At 44.9% G+C, this 16,370-nt stretch overlaps 1 protein-coding gene across 11 annotated transcripts in view; it reads right to left on the bottom strand.

The window, feature by feature from the left end:
• ADGRE5 (adhesion G protein-coupled receptor E5) overlaps nt 1-16,370 on the bottom strand; it is a 432,832-nt gene that overhangs the window by 39,081 nt on the left and 377,381 nt on the right. For all 11 annotated transcript variants that reach the window (XM_073622463.1, XM_073622473.1, XM_073622462.1 and 8 more), the window contains 5 exons: nt 15,548-15,591; nt 12,435-12,518; nt 8,309-8,480; nt 5,304-5,405; nt 927-1,114 (listed from right to left, as the gene is read on the bottom strand). In XM_073622463.1, coding sequence (XP_073478564.1) covers nt 927-1,114; nt 5,304-5,405; nt 8,309-8,480; nt 12,435-12,518; nt 15,548-15,591 — 590 coding nt within the window. The remainder of the gene's footprint in view (nt 1-926; nt 1,115-5,303; nt 5,406-8,308; nt 8,481-12,434; nt 12,519-15,547; nt 15,592-16,370) is intronic.

Genomic DNA, 16,370 nt, shown 5'->3' with positions numbered 1-16,370 from the left:
CCCGCCCCCGCATCACTGGATTTGATTGACAGCAGCAAGAGCCAGTTGTTCCCACTGCTATCAATCTGTCCAATGAGCAGAGCGACAGTGACTGGAGTCGCTGTGTTCGTACACATCGCTGGATCGGATCGGGCTCATTTAAGAGAAAAAAAAAAGGGGGGGTCTGGGGGGAGCTGCAGGACAGAAGGTTTTTAACCTTAATTCACAGAAAGGTGAAAACCCTTGAGGCTTTACAACCACTTGAGGTTAAAAGCTGATTGGCTACCATGCACAGCTGCACCAGATTTTGCACTCTCTAGTAGTAAATCAACTCCACTGTCTATGCAGGGCAAAGTAATGGGATTTATTTACTAAAACCAGAACACTCAGAATCTAGTGCAGCTGTGCATGGTAACCAATCAGCTTCTAACTTCAGCGTATTCAGTTAAGCTTTGACCGTAAAACCTGGAAGCTGATTGGTTACTATTCAGAGCCGCACCGGATCCTGTGTGCTCCAGTTTTAGTAAATCCTCCCCAATGCCTCTAGAAAGGCCTCTCCAATCCTTGTATACTCACCTTACCAGTCATTACTCCTCCTTCCTCTGCAGTGGAGGAGCATGTGACCTTCTTCCCTGCTCAGGTCTAGAAGCCAATTGGGCTAACCGTGACACTGTTACATGAGCAGGGGAGTGATGACATCTCTTCCCGTGTTGGTGACACAGTTCTTTCTAATTCTGGCTTTGCAGGAGGAAGGAGCAATGGAGGAGTGCTGGTAGGATGAGAAGAAGGGGTTGATGAGGCCTTTCCAGAAACGCTGTCCCTTTGCCCTGCATCATCTTCAAGGTTACAGTGCCTCTATAAGCCCTTGTCCAGTCTATTACATGACCCCCTTCTTGGTCCATATTTTAGCCACAGAGCTCAAACCACTTTTCTTTTTTAATCCTTACCTTATCAGTAAAGTTAAGTTGCAACTGAATTGGCTCACTGAGTTGAGATGTGTTGGCAATCCCGAGGAACACACTAACTACAGATGAGACAAGTTTCACCGTCAGGTTCTGTGAATTGTTCTGAAGTTGGGCACCTTCCAGGAGTTTGCTAATGTTACCATATTCCAGACATCCAAGTACTGACACGTCTGCGGGGATAAAAGAAAGTTAGAGGATGATAGTCAGTGTGGGGAAATACAATTCAAAGGATTCAATAACCATATGCACCTTAATTCCTAAATCCCCACCTACTTATAATTAGTCCTGCACCTTGTAAAATGTATCTTAAAGCATTACTAAACCCAGGACCCTGCATTCACTATCTCTGGTCTCCCACAGTACACAGAACAAGGAAATGTCATTGTATTAGTAAATATAAACTGCTAAATACCTTTTCTCATCAGCAGTATAGAGCAGTCTTGTGACGTCTATCAGTGTCTGGTAAAGCTTGTAGGAGGAGTTTTCATTCTGCACTGACTGTACTATCAGGATGCAGGATCTCTGACCCTCTGTCTGGACAGTGCTGATTGGCCCTTTGTTGATCACATGCACCCTCCCAAGAAAAAAAAAACTCTCTAGCAATACACACCAAACTGAGCATGTGCAGCTTGCCCCAAGGCTCTGTATTATCAGGAAATACACTATATTACCAAAAGTATTGTGACGCCTGCCTTTACACTCACATGAACTTTTATGGCATCCCAGTCTTAGTCCGTAGGGTTCAATATTGAGTTGGCCCACCCTTTGCAGCTATAACAGCTTCAACTCTTCCGGGAAGGCTGTCCACAAGGTTTAGGAGTGTGTCTATGGGAATGTTTGACCATTCTTCCAGAAGCGCATTTGTGAGGTCAGGCACTGATGTTGGACAAGAAGGCCTAGACTCTGTGCAGGACAGTCAAGTTCCTCCACCCCAAACTCACTTATACCATGTCTTTATGGACCTTGCTTTGTGCACTGGTCCAAATAGGGTTGCCACCTGTCTGGGATTCACCCGGACAGTTCGAGTTTTGAATCATGTGTCCGGGTTCCAGTCCGCCTAAAACCTGGATGCAATATACAGACAGGAATGGGGCTCAGAACAGGGCCTGATAGTAGGGTGAGGGGACACTATGCATGACACATTACTTTTCTCTTTGGAGCGCCCAAAGGTGTCCCAGGTCTGTTACAATCCTATAGTGTATACTAGAAACATTTTTTTGCTGTGTGCCGCTAAAGTGTTCGGGTTTGGCTTGAAGAAAAAGTGGCAACCCTAGGTCCAAATCATTTGGTTGGGGTGGGGGGGTGGATTATGGTGCGGGTTGTTTTTCAGGGGTTGGGCTTGGCCCCTTAGTTCCAGTGAAGAGAACTCCTAAGGTGTCAGCATACCAAGACATTTTGGACAATTTCATGCTCCCAACTTTGTGGGAACAGTTTGGGGATGGCCCCTTCCTGTTCCAACATGACTGCGCACCAGTGCACAAAGCAAGGTCCATAAAGACATGGATGAGCGATTTTGGGGTGGAGGAACTTGACTGGCCTGCAGAGAGTCCTGACCTCAACCCGATAGAAAACTTTGGGATGAATTAGAGCGGAGACTGCGATTCAGGCCTTCTTATCCAACATCAGTGCCTGACCTCACAAATGCACTTCTGGAAGAATGATCAAACATTCCCATAGACACACTCCTAAACCTTGTGGATAGCCTTCCCAGAAGAGAGGAAGCTGTTATAGCTGTAAAGGGTGGACCAACTCAATATTGAACCCTACAGACGAAGACTGGAATGCCATTCAAGTTCATGTGTGTGTGTAAAGGCAGGCGTCCCAATACTTTTGACAATATATTGTATATTGGGGACAGTGGAAGAAGGGGAGGATCAGAGAAGACAGGATCAAACAGCCTTTTTACAAAATGCAGAGGATCAACCCCTTCGGTTCCACAATGAGTATAACAAGCATGCTTTACTGCATATACAGACTGATTTTACTGTTTACTGTGGGTTTAGTAACACTTTAACTGTTCATCTTATTAAAGTGTATGCAAACACAGAACACCTTACACCTATGTTATGGAGAAGAGGAAAGGGGGGAGTGTTCTGTAGTCCTGTAAATGGTAAATCTCTCAAAATTGTCACAGTCGGGTATGCAGAGGTGGAAAATTCACACAAAACCTGTTACAAATCCATTGATAAAAATGATTTAGTCAATATTTAATAATAAGCCAATGCTTTGGGGAGCCTCAAAGGCTTCCTTTCTGAAGGTGACATAGGGATTGATTTACTAAAACTGGAGAGGGCAAAATCAGAAACCAATCAGCTTCCAGGTTTTTTTTTTTTTCTCAAAGCTTATTTGAACAAGCTGAACTTAGAAGATTTAGTAAATGAACCCCATAGTGTTGGTTTCATATTCCTTATGCGATGCTGTCTTCACAATAAACGTGTGAAACACATGTAGCACCCTCTAGTGTGCTACTACTGCCAGTGCAGGCAAATTTATGTTATGACTCATGGTAAACTATGCGAGTCAGAAACTGGGTCAGGTTACTGCAAGTCAGGCTGAATGGCTCTACAGAGGCAGGTCTCTAGTACCTCCCCCTGGTTCTAGAAGCTTGGAGAAATTTCTAGGAATTAGTGGGCGGAGGCCAGGAAGAACTGATCTGCATGCGTAGCCTCCCTGGCAGTATGATTATGTCAGATTTTTGCGTATTAATTATTTTGCATTGAAATTTGGCGTTTTATATTGTAGGCCTGTAATTCTTAGCAATAACACACTTAAATCTGTCCACCAAGAGTCTAGTAGATATCCCGGGTATGATGAAGTTTGAAACACAAAATCATAAATTATAATATAATAAATAAATATAAATAATTATAAAAAATAATAATATAATAATAGTAAAATGAATTTCCCCACGACTAACTATCGTTCAATTCTGCAAGTGTTCTAATTTACTATTGCTGTTTTCTAGCTGGTCTAAAACCACTTTTGATGTAAAGGGACACTTTTTGGTTGCTATGGACAATCTCAAGTTTCCAGGCAGAAAGAACAGTATATATATATATATATATATATATATATATATATATATATATATATATATATATATATATATATATATATATATATATATATAAAACTGCATGCAGGGCATTGGACAAAGCATTGGGAACAAAAGGGATGTGAAATAATTTCATACAGTAATGTAATCTGTAAGATTACAGTGTACTGTATGTATTATGATTTTTCAATTTTTTGAATTTGCCGCCAGGCTCCGCCCCCGTGTGTCGCGATGCTCGCAGGGAACGGAGCCTGGCACACAGAGGCTTCGGGAGGAGGACAGAGCCCACGGACACAGCGGGGGGACATCGCAGGATCCTGGGGACAAGGTAAGTAACCTGCACCAGGATCCTGCAGTGCAATCCCTTACCGCTAATGGTGCTGAAATTTAACCCCCAGCCACACTCGGGAAAACCGCCAGGGAGGTTAAGGGAATCAGACCAATCCCCAGGTAGAATGTCCTGGCAGGGTGGATGGATCAGCCCTTAAATATGACAGAGCCTGGCCAGCAGGGGAGTCTAGTGGACAGAGTGCTGAGGAGGCTGTCGTGGCCTTGGAGGGAACCCCTGGGTCTGGGGGTGGAGAAGAGGAGCGGGTTTTCTTCCTCCAGGCTGGGGCTCGGGCTAGTTTAGGAAGAACGGTTTGAGCAGGAATCTTGCTTGAAGAGCAACAGGGAGCAAAGCCGACAGTGCGACTACATCAGCATGCCCAGGAATTCACAAGGGGAAAGACTGCCATATGTAACAAGCTTTCTGAGGACAGCGTTGTCCCCAACCCTTCATCCCTTGTCCTAGGAGAGCTTCGGAGCAGCCAAGTGGGCTGCTAGACAGGCAGCCAGGAGGGCTGGAAGTATCTGCAGGCAGTGGAGTTGGTAATGTTCCTGTATGCAGTTTGCGACCTGTTGTGCTATTTTTCTAAAGGGGACTAAAGAGCTCCTACTTAAGGGGCTACTGAGGGTGCCCAGGAAGAAGAACAGTCCAGGATCCCCACTGTGTACAGAAGAAGGAAGCTGTCCCCTTTCATTGTTTTTGGTCGTGTTTGGCAACTCATGAGCCCTCTACCCTATCCAAGCTGTTATCTCTAATAAAAAACAACAACAACAAGCTCAAAGACCGAATTCTTGTGTCTAGAGACAAGTGGAAAATGCGTGTTGCCTGACTGTGCAGGAATAGGGGTACCAGTTACCAGCAGCCCCTGGGGCGGTAGTGCTGCAAACATTTCGACTACTTTGCATCTGGTTCTGGCACGGCACCATCCGAGGCATTTTCCTTTTGAGCACCCATCAATACAAGTTGGAGTACTTACAGGCATTTCCCAAAGCCGTATTTGTGCCCAAGACTATGGAGCTATTTTTGTTACTCAGTGAGATATTCCGGTCTTTAGATCCCCTTTTAGTCGTTACAGCATCTGCAAAAACACAGAACACATTGAGGATTACCAATGGAGCCATGATATACTGTAAACAGAGAAGCCAAAAACACTTAATGCCTAACTCCAGCCAAAACCCTTTTTTAAGTTTCGGACACAGTTGGGAACAATTTGAATTCTATCAAGTTTGAAACAATATCTGTGTTCCAATTTATGGAGATTTTTCTTCAATGAGATTCTGAATGCTGCCTGTATTTCCATAGGAGGAGATTTTTCTTGGCTTCCTGTTATGCCTGACACCTGGACGGGAGAAGGAGCAACATTCCACATGGGGACACCGACCAGAAGAGGTTGTAACTTACTCACTTCTGTAGGAAACGTGTTTTTATTGCTGTCTGTGTCCCTGCTTAGGAATATTGCCTTCCCTTCCTTTTCTTTCCGAAACTCATCACATGAACATCAATGTGACTACTGTATCCTATCCTACAGGAAGTGGGCTGTATAAGGAATTTACTGGCAGAAAAAAATGTTTTACTATCCAAAGTTAAAAGAACAAGGGCAGAAGATTTAATAGATGGAAAGATAAAAAAAAATGACTGAAGTTCCGCTTTAAAGTTAACTTTATTCCCTCTAATACAATCAGCTTCCCCCCCCACACCCCACAGGTCTTTACTTAACTCCTTCGATAGCGGTTGTGCTGTCTGTAGCCCAGCTGGTAGAAATCTAGTGCTTAGAAATCCATGTATGCACACTATCATCCTATAAACTTGAATAGGATGTTGCCCCTGCACTAGTAGTGTGTTCAATTCAAGTCCGTGGGGCGTTAGTGGGCAGGCGTGGGCAGATGTTTACCAGCCAGACTGCAGACAATGGGGGGGGAGGGGGGGTCGCTGCTTTTGTTCTGGCAAAATAACACAAAAGATCACATGAGAAGCCCCCTCTTCCCATAAGAGCTCCCCCCCTCTTTAACACCAGAGTCCCTCCTTCACACCAGGAGCTCTTTTCACATCAGGAGTCCCCTCCAAGATGCATCACATCAGGAGTCCCCTCCAAGATGGGGGCCTACTACATGTGTGGCAGCATGGCGGAGAGCAGGAGGTGGAGCAGGTCTGGCTGGAGGCAGACTCCAGATACAGGTTTTGATTTACAATTGCTAAATGTGATGGCAGCATTAGTTTTCTTTTCTTAGGCTTTGTTTCTTTTATTTGCATCTGGTGATCTGGCCAGTTGTTTTTCAAAAGAACAAGCTGTCCTGAAGAATGTAGGCATGCCTGGAGGGAGCTCACCCCTCTTTAAAAAGGTACAGGGATGCACCGGACACCCAACAATAGCACAATGGCATTCAGTATGCCCCCACACCGATTAACCAGCAGTACAAACAAATGGCAATCAATCCAACCTGTATCTGGCCTTTGTTGCAAGGAGCACATGGAAAGGCAACGCATGTCAAAAAGCAACAAAGAAAAATTCCCAGCTCATTTACCAACTAGCCTGCAACAAACCGAATTGTCCTGTCTAAGGCCCCTTTCACACTGAGGCGCTTGTAAACTGCCAGTAAAACACTGAGCACTTTTGAAGAGCTTTTCAGGGGCTTTTAAAGCGCTTTCCATTCATTTCAATGGAGAGGGCCATTTTTTCACCACCCTGCCAGAGCACTGCCCCAGTGTGAAAGCATTCAGAGATGAGGCAACCCTTTTACTATTGACATGGTTGCTTTCAATGGTCAGATTTTATTTATTTATTTATTTATTTATTTATATAGAACCTTTATCCCAAAAGGAAAAAAAACTCTTTGCTGTAACTGATTAGTGTAAGCTGGAGTTTGGCTTCAATTTGTTTAGTGTATCTAAATGTGCTAGTCCATCTAACACTGCAGCCACCACATCTAATGATTGGTAAGCTGCAATATATACAATTTTTAATTTTGGGTATAATACCACTTTAATTCAGACCTGTCCCCTGCGAAGCTACTTTGTCGCCACAAGATGTCACCAGTGTTCCAGTAATGAAACCCAGCTTTACACAACTCAAGAATGAGATGACCTTGTGAATGCAGCATGTGATGGCCCCTAACACCCTCCCCAAGGGGAGCATAGCTCCCAACTGTGCCTGATTTCGAGGGACTGCCCCTGATTTGGAGCATTGTCCGTCTGTCATTCTTCCCCCCTCATTTGTCCCTCATTTTGGTCTGATCTATATAGTTGTATATAAAATGCACTTTTTATCTTTCAAAAAGTGTTCCCCAGTACTAAACCTTTCATCCAATTTCTAAAATGCTGCATTTGTACATTTTAAAAGCCAATATAAAGGAATAGCAGTGGTACAAAAAAAGCCCTTCTGGATTTAATTAATCATTTTTTTGGTTAATTCTCCTTTAAGGGGGTGTGGCAGGGGGCATGTCCTATGCCTATATACACGTTTGTTAGTAGGCGTCCCTCATTCCCATCTCAAAATGTTGGGAGGTATGGGGGAGCATGACCTTTCACCCTGCATTGAGAAGATAATGATACGTTGATGTCATCACATAAGTACCACACCATCCAGGACTGCCCATGACTGGGAGAAGACCAGAAGAAGAGGGGGACCCATTATCATGTGACCGGCCATTGGAAAAAGGAGTGGTGTTAGAGGTTTATAGGGCTGCAGGGGATGGCTCTGGAGTTGGGATTTAAGCAAATATTACTCCATGCAATAGAAAATAGTCTATATGCAACGTACATTCCTAATAAAATATATCACTGCTTAAATAATGTAGGGCCTTTTTCATCACACCACCACATACTTGGGGTCTGAATATTTTTCTTGATAAAATTATTATCCACTTGTTTGAAAATATGTTCTGTACTGCTGAAAAATACAAGTCTTTGTACAGTATAGTCATGAAGTCATGAGGATATGTACCAATCCATCTACAAACACATACACCAGAAGAGAAGACTCACTAATAAAATTCTTCTTGTTTGACAGGGGCATGCGTTGGCTAAAAATGTGAGCCAAGTTCTGTACTACCCCTTCCACTTTATTCAGGAATGTCCCCGCCAGCCGTAGCCTTTTTTCATTATCTTGATTTTGGTTGGAGAAATTGGCGATCATATCATCGAGGCCATCCAAGAACTTTCAGAAATAGAAAAACATGATGAGAAGAAGACTTAAAGCTCAACCCCACTTAAAACTTTGTTTTTTTTTAAAGTTTTTGTTAGTCCTGAGAATTGTACATACTTAGCTTTTATTGCTGTACATGACACCAATGTACAAAAATACGATGAAGCTAATGTAGCTACCAGGGCCAGTTTTTCATCTCTGGATCCTGTAGGCACATAACTTTTGACACCTCTTTGCATATGATGAGTTATAATCAGTGGTGGCTGGTGCTCCATTTTTGAGGAGGGGGGGACAAATCAAAGGTAACCCCCCCCCAGTCGGGTCAGTCGATCAGTCAAGACCAACACCCCCCTCTCCCGTTGCTCGCTTGTCCGCTCACCACCCCCGCACTTACCCCATCAAGGTCGCGGGCAGCGCTTCCTCTGCAGTGGCTTCACCCGGCATCATGCGGCTTCACCCTGTGTCTTCTCCTCCTCGGCAGCCAATATGATCACTTCTCCTCTCTGCCAATCGGGTCTCAAGACCCGCTTCCTGATTGGCTGGGAGGAGAATCAGGAAGACAATAGTGAATATTAATTTGCTTTTGTCACCCAGCTGGGTGGGCTCGGGGCACAGTGCTCTGCGCCCTAGCCCACCCTTTTTATAAGCCAATTAGAGCCCCAGGCTTTAATCACAAAAAAAAAAAAAAAAAAAAAAAAACCCCATTGAAATCTATGTGTCCGGCGCCCTACATGTAGATTAGGGGCCAGGCGCATGGGTTAGGGGGGCGGCGCCCCCGACCCCCTTATGGACGGGCCGCCACTGGTTATAATACACATTTTGTCATTCTGCTCTCCCTTTAAATATTATAATAATTCAAAAATAACTTTATGTGATGACTATTTGTACTAATAATGTAAAATTGTGAAGCTAAAAACTGCCGTTTTTCCTCTGTGCCTAATTGTAAAATCAGCCCTGATAGCAATAGTTTAAATAAAAATAAAAACTTTTATCATTAAAAAGCCTCACTTGAGTTGCAGTACAGTGTCTTTTCTTAGACTGAAATGTCCACTATAAAATGGAAATGATCTCATAAAATGATTTGGTTCTCACAGGGAACGTTTGGAAATGTTAATTGTGCCTAAGCAGTGCCCTGAAAGATTTAGCTTTTGTCCTCAATTCCTCCTAAAAAAAAAACAGCAGAACACCTCCCTTGCCTTAAGCCTCATAGCTGTATATTTGCAGTCTCTGACTAGTCTCTCAAGATTTGGAGTGAGATTTGGTGATATCACTACTCTGCTGCTCACCATTCTCATTGCTGAAGAGAAAGCTGTACCTGTGGACTGGCAGTGCAAGATTTTACCTGATTCTGCTTTCTTCATTCTGTAGATCTGTTCCTCCTGCACCTCGCCTGCTGCTTATGATCATTCCTCCAATAGTCATCACATTCCCTTTTTTAACTGAAGGGGGATTTTGAATAGAAAAAACACCCCAACCATGATCCAAGCATTTGTTCATGGTTATGGCATAGCCCTATTGATTTGAATTAGCTGCGCTTGGCAGAGGTGCCACCTGGCAAACGTGACAGCTTGTACAATTTTTGCTGCGGTGATGGCCACAATAACTTGTGGCTTGGTAGTCAGAGGGCAGTAAAACTGTGTCTCAACTGCCAACTTTAACCACCCCCTTGCCTGCCCGTGTAAACAAGGCTAACCCCCAATCGGAGTTGACAGGCAGTGGACATGCTTTTCCCTGGTGATTGCTGTCAGATGTAACAGCGACCTGGATCATTAACCCTTCATGCGCATTTGACCATTTATAATCTGATGCTCACATCATTCTGAATCCCACCTGATACTGCCAGTGGAACCAAGGAGTTGAGGGCACCCAGGGCCGCTACAACCAACATGGATTTGTTTGGGATACATTTCCTAAGCGCTACATGGTTCTTCGTTTATTTGAAAGCCAACATCTATTGGTAAGCAGCCACGCTTACCTTAACTTCCACTGGACGCTTTGAGGGGCTTTTTGTCTGCCTGTCCCTCTTTCTCTTCTAGAGCCATTCTGGGAAACACTATCATACTTTTTGTACCTTTATGGACTACTTTCACTCATCTATTTGATTTCACTTATGTATTGTCAGGGCTGCCATCAGAGGGGTACAGCCGGTACACATGTAAGGGGCCCGCGCGTCAAAACCCGGACCATCTTTAACACAAGCCCCTCCCTGCTCTTTTGTGTGTGCGGGTCTGAGGGCGTCGGGTGGAGGAGCCCCCCCCCTCTTTTGTGTATGCAGGCTCTGCTCCGGTCAGGTACCCGTGTGCGCTGGGCTGTGCAGGGTGGGTGAGGAGGTCAGGTGGAGAAGCCCCCACCTTTCTTGCAGCTGCCACTAGAGATCCTGGTGAAGATGGGACACAGGCTCAGCTACCCCTCCTGGCACTGCTGGAGAGGTGAGAGCTGGGAGGACTGGAGCTTCCCTAGGTGTGTGTTTGACACTCCCTCCCACCTGTCCCACTGCCCCCCCACCGGTCCTATTGCCCCCCTACCTGTGACACTGCCTCTCACCTGTCCCGCTGCCCCCCACCTGTCCCGCTGCCCCCCATCTGTCCTGCTGCCCCCCTACCTGTGACACTGCCTCCCATCTGTCCCACTCCCTCCCACCTGTCCTGCTGCCCCCCACCTGTGACACTGCCCCCCACCTGTCTCACTCCCTCCCACCTGTCCCACTGCCCCCGTACCTGTGACACTGCCTCCCACCTGTCCCGCTCCCTCCCACCTGTCCCACTGCCCCCCACCTGTGACACTGCCTCTCACCTGCCCCACTGTCCCCCACCAGAGACACTGCCTCTAATCTGTGATGCTTCCCCCCACTTTTCCCGCTGCCCCCCACCTTTCCCGCTGCCCCCCTTCCATGACACTTCCCCCTCCTGTCCTGCTGCCCCCCTCCTGTCCCGCTGATCTCCTCTCATGACACTTCCTCCTCCAGTTCCACTGCTCCCCGCTTGTTCCGCTGCCCCTCTTTCATCCGACTGCCCCCTCCTGTCACGCTACTCTTCTCCTGTGACACTCCACCTCCTATCCCACTTCCTCCTCCTAACCCGCTGCCCCCCACCTGTCCCCCTGCTCCCTTCCTGTCCCACTTCCCCACTTCTGAAAGTAGATCAAAGACTACAAGACACCTCCCACATTCAATAGTACTTTTAGGGTATGTGCAAACTAAATATATACAAAATTGTGGTAAGTATGCCACTGTCACCAATGGGATACCAGGCAGTGCTAAGATTTATAATACACCTCCCTCAAGTGAACAGCCCCCAGCCATGTTCAAAATAAATATCTAAATACATGGTAAACTCCTCCCCAAGTGGGTGATCAATCAAAACTAAGAATATTCCTAGTACAATATTAAAGTGCTGTGGTACAAAAAAACGTAAATGCATTCATGAACAAAAAATTGATATACACTTTCATGAAAATAAATGATGCATAATAATAAAATAAAATAACATATATGATTATGTTATTTGATAATATTATACACTCTTATGCTGGCCATATACTGGAAGATTTTCGTACGAACATTCGTACAAAAAATCACGTTCATACATTTGATAATGCCATCAGGTACTTGAAGAATATTGTTTGAAAGTAGTTCAAATTTCATTTGCTTTCAGCTTTAGCTATTAGAAAATCAAAGAAATGTTCTGAAAATAATTTTTTTAAACAAATTGTTATTGGTATATATCCAGCTTTAGGAGTTAGGATAGTTTATGAATCAGGCAATTGAATGGGCATGGACAGTCAGATGAACTCTTACCCCTGACAGTTAATCTAAAAATTCAGATAAAAGTAAGTAAAGGTAAATAAGGGAACAAATATAAAACATTCATCAGTAAGACTGCAGTACTGTACTGTAATCATTTATGAGCAATGTTACTGGTTCTCTTTAAATTCTAACCTAAAATGATTGAATGAGTTGATGTTTACCTTGTCCATATCCAATGTTTCCGGGTTGCTATCATTGCACGATGGCTTCCACAATTCAGCAAATATATCTAGGCTGCACAGAGGCTGCACAGAGAGTAATTATTTTTTACTTCCTTCATCAACAGGACGAAATCATACATAGAAGCATACATAGAAACCATCTGAACCTGAAAAATGGCAATTCCAATCTAACTTGGCAAGCCAAGGATAAGTCATGATTCTTAAACGTGGTGACACTTGTCCTCAGTTCAGGCAACGTGTTACGGTTTGTTTTATGGAAAGCAGCCACAGCCTGAGTAGAAATGCCTGTCCTTTGCCAGAGAAGGACCCTTGCTCTCTTTGTGGAAGCAGTGTTCTCTCTGCAGAGGTCTGACACTCCTCCTGCTGAGTCAGACCTATATCTCTGCAGTCAGCAAAGCTCATGCTCCCTGGTGATTGGTCAGCTCAAGGGGGTGTGTCAGATCTTTGCAGACAGAGTACTGCTCCACACAGAGAGGAAGAACTGTCAGGGGACAGGCTTTTCTACTCTTCTACAGTACATCTAGGTCAAGGCTGTTTTCTAAAATGTACCGTAAGACTTTGTATACCTTTTTGTTTTTATGTACCTATAATATATTATAATGATTTAAGCACCAACTTAAACTTGAACAAGGATTAAGGTTCAATATGTTATTAAAAATGACCTTTAATTCTGACGCCAGCTCTTAGGCCCCATGCACACGGGCTTTAGAAAAAACAAGCTGCAAAGCCACTACCAGCGCCAGGAAAAAGCGACTGAAAAAATGTGCTTTTAGTAGCTTTTTGCATTTGCGTCAATGCACGTTTAACCGCGCTAACTTTTAGCAGCGGTTCTCTGCCTCTATTCAAAATCTAAATATAAGAGCTCATTGATCTGAATAGAAATCGCACCACAAGTCGGATCGTGCGGCTTGTGCTCTGAGGATCTTGAAGGGGAACCCTCGCCAAAATGGAAAAAAAAAAAACTGGCGTGGGGTTCCCCCCCAAAGAGCCTACCAGAGGGTTTTAAGGGGAACCCTTACGCCAAAAACATTGGCGTGGGGTTGCCCTCAAAATCCATACCAGACCCATATCCGAGCATGCAGCCCGGCAGGCCAGGAAAAGGGGGGGGAGAGCGAGTGACCCCCCCCTCTCCTTGACCATACCAGGCCACACTTACCCTCATGTTGCTGGGGACAGGGGCCTCTTCCCGACAACCCTGGCTGGTGGTTCCCAGGGATTGTGGGTGGGGGCTTATTGGAATCTGGAAGCCCCCTTTGACATGGGGCCCCCAGATCCCGGCTCCCCACCCTATGTGAATGAGTATAGGGTACATTGTACCCCTACCCATTCACCCCAAAAAAGTGTCAAAAATAAAAACAGTTTTACACACAGGTTTTTGATAAAGTAATTTATTAGAGCAGCTCTGGCGTCTCTTCTCCCTCTGGAGATGTCTTCATGCTCTGGTTCTTCTCCCTCTGCTGATGTCTTCTTCCGCCGCCGGTTCTTTTCTCTCCGCTGTCTTCTCCCTCTGCCGAATCTCCTCCTCTCTCCCCTGTCTTCTCCCTCTGTTCTTCCTCCGATGTTGTCCCAATGCTCTCTCCCGCTGTAATGCTGGGTCCGCTGTGTGCCATTAATTATATAGGCATGGGGCGGGGGCACCCAGTGGCATAATCCGGAGGCCCCTTGTGACGTCACCGCCTGGGGCATGATGGGGAAGAAGACATCAGTGGAGGGAGAAGAACTGGAGGATGAAGACATCGCTGGAGGGAGAACAGACTTCGGAGCTGCTCTAATAGTTTACTTTATCAAAAACCTGTGTACTGTTTTTATTTTTGACACTTTTTTTGGGGTAAATGGGTAGGGGTACAACGTACCCCATACTCATTCACATCCGCAGACTCCGACAACCACCAGCCAGGGTTGTCTGGAAGAGGCACTTGTCCCTATCAACATGGGGACAAGGACCTTTGGGGTGGGGGGGTGCAAGGCCCCCCCTGCCCCAAAGCACCCACCCCCCCATGTTGAGGGCATGTGGCCTGGTATGGTCTGGGGGGGGGCGCTCGCTCATCCCCCCACCTTTCCTGGCCTGCATGCTTGGATAAGGGTCTGGTATGGATTTTGGGGAGAACCCCATGCCCTTGTTTTTGGCATGGGGGTTCCCCTTAAAACCCCCTGGTATGCTCTTGGGGGGAACCCCACGCCAGTTCTTTTTCCATTTTGGCGAGAGTTCCCTTTCAAGATCCTCAGCGCACAAGCCGCACCGCAAGTTGGATCATCATGATCCTACTTGTGGTGTGACTTCTTTTCACATTAATGGGCTCTCATAGGGAACCATTGATTTTGACAGAACCCCCCTCCCAAAACGCTTAACAAGACTCTGGCTGTGGGGTTTTTTTTGCAGCTCAAAAACGCCTATGCCACTTACAGCTCCTAAAACCTGCGAGGCCATAGAATAACAGATAGGCGTTTTTAGCTGTAAAAAAAAACCAAAACGCCTGACGCTCCTAAAAGCGGCTTTAAAAATGTCCCGTGTGCATGGGGCCTTCCCTATTTTATCTAAAGACCCTTTAAAAAATAGTTTTAGCCGGAGTCTGGCTTTAATGTGCAAGTCCTGTCAAACAATGTTTGTTATTAGTTTAGGATAAAGTGGATAAGGGTTGGACCCCCTTCTGGGTTTTTACTGCTAAACAGGATTCCATTCACATCTCTGCATGTTGAGAACGTGTGCAAAATCATGCGATTTCCCAAAATGGCAAGAAATGAGCTGCACTTTAGCAGACATGCTGGGGGGGGGTGAACCAAAGCTTACTGTCTGGGGGACAATGGCTAAAACAGACATGATAAGAGAGAATCTTCAACAGTAACACAGACACACACACATATATATATATATATATATATATATATATATATATATATATATACACACACATATATATATATATATATATATATATATATATATATATATATATTAGCAGAATAATGGGCGGCTAGAACCCCTTTTAGGTTTTTATTGCGGTCTTACTTAGATGTCTTGATATCTTCATTGGCATAAATGAAAGCTTTGCTCAATTGACCTTTCACAAATATTCTAAGAAAATAAAACCTACCTCATCACATGATGACTTGATTTCATTCTCTTGTTTGCACCTCACTGGTGAGAAAAAAAAAAAATCACAATCTTTTCTTTACAAATCAAATAAACCAAATGAATGCAGCTTATACTAGAGCTAAACCATTGTAAATTGCACGCCCTGTTTCTCTTCCCATCGGCATTGTTACCAATTCCAGCCGAGACTTGCTCTCTAGCACTTCTGTTTGGATCGATGCTCAAAAAGCTTCAATGAGAAATAAAATTTTTCATCATTATTATAATATAAAGCCTTGGGTAGCACTCTGTGAGTATCAACCATTTTCCAAAGTGAAATTACAAGCTTCAATTACAGTCCCAAGCCGTTGGCCACGCCCCTCGGATGCATTTCACCTGGATTGGGCTCTATGGTTAAGCCCAATCCAGATGAAATGCATCGGGGAGCTGTGGCCACACTTTTTTTTTAATGTGGCACTACAAAAAAGTAACAACATAAATGAAAATGGTTAAAGTTTGTAGCACTCTCCTAGTGTAGAGCAGGCTGGTAGCTGAACATAGTTCAGCACCCCTGTAATCAGTGGAGCAGGGGTTGATTATCTAGGGCTGTTCAGTGTTTCACAGTCTGCTGTTCTGTTACCTCCTCCATCTTCTTTAGGATTCTAGAGGTATAGTGCGAGGAAGGACAGAACAAGCAGCCTAAACATTTATGGAACTCTAGCCAATCACTGAGGAGGTGTGCCCGGAAGGTGGAGAAAGCTCATAAATAGTCCGAGACCTGAGCAGCAAGGAGCAGTGTTCCTGGGTCCTGACCTGCAGAAGGAGACCCCTTTGAGGGGGCTCTG

The sequence above is a fragment of the Aquarana catesbeiana genome, linkage group LG03 (assembly GCF_042186555.1).
Source record: "Aquarana catesbeiana isolate 2022-GZ linkage group LG03, ASM4218655v1, whole genome shotgun sequence".
In the NCBI taxonomy this organism is placed as follows: Eukaryota; Metazoa; Chordata; class Amphibia; order Anura; family Ranidae; genus Aquarana; species Aquarana catesbeiana.
The sequence above is the reverse complement of the archived record's forward strand: the minus strand, read 5'-3'. Positions and strand labels throughout refer to the sequence as shown.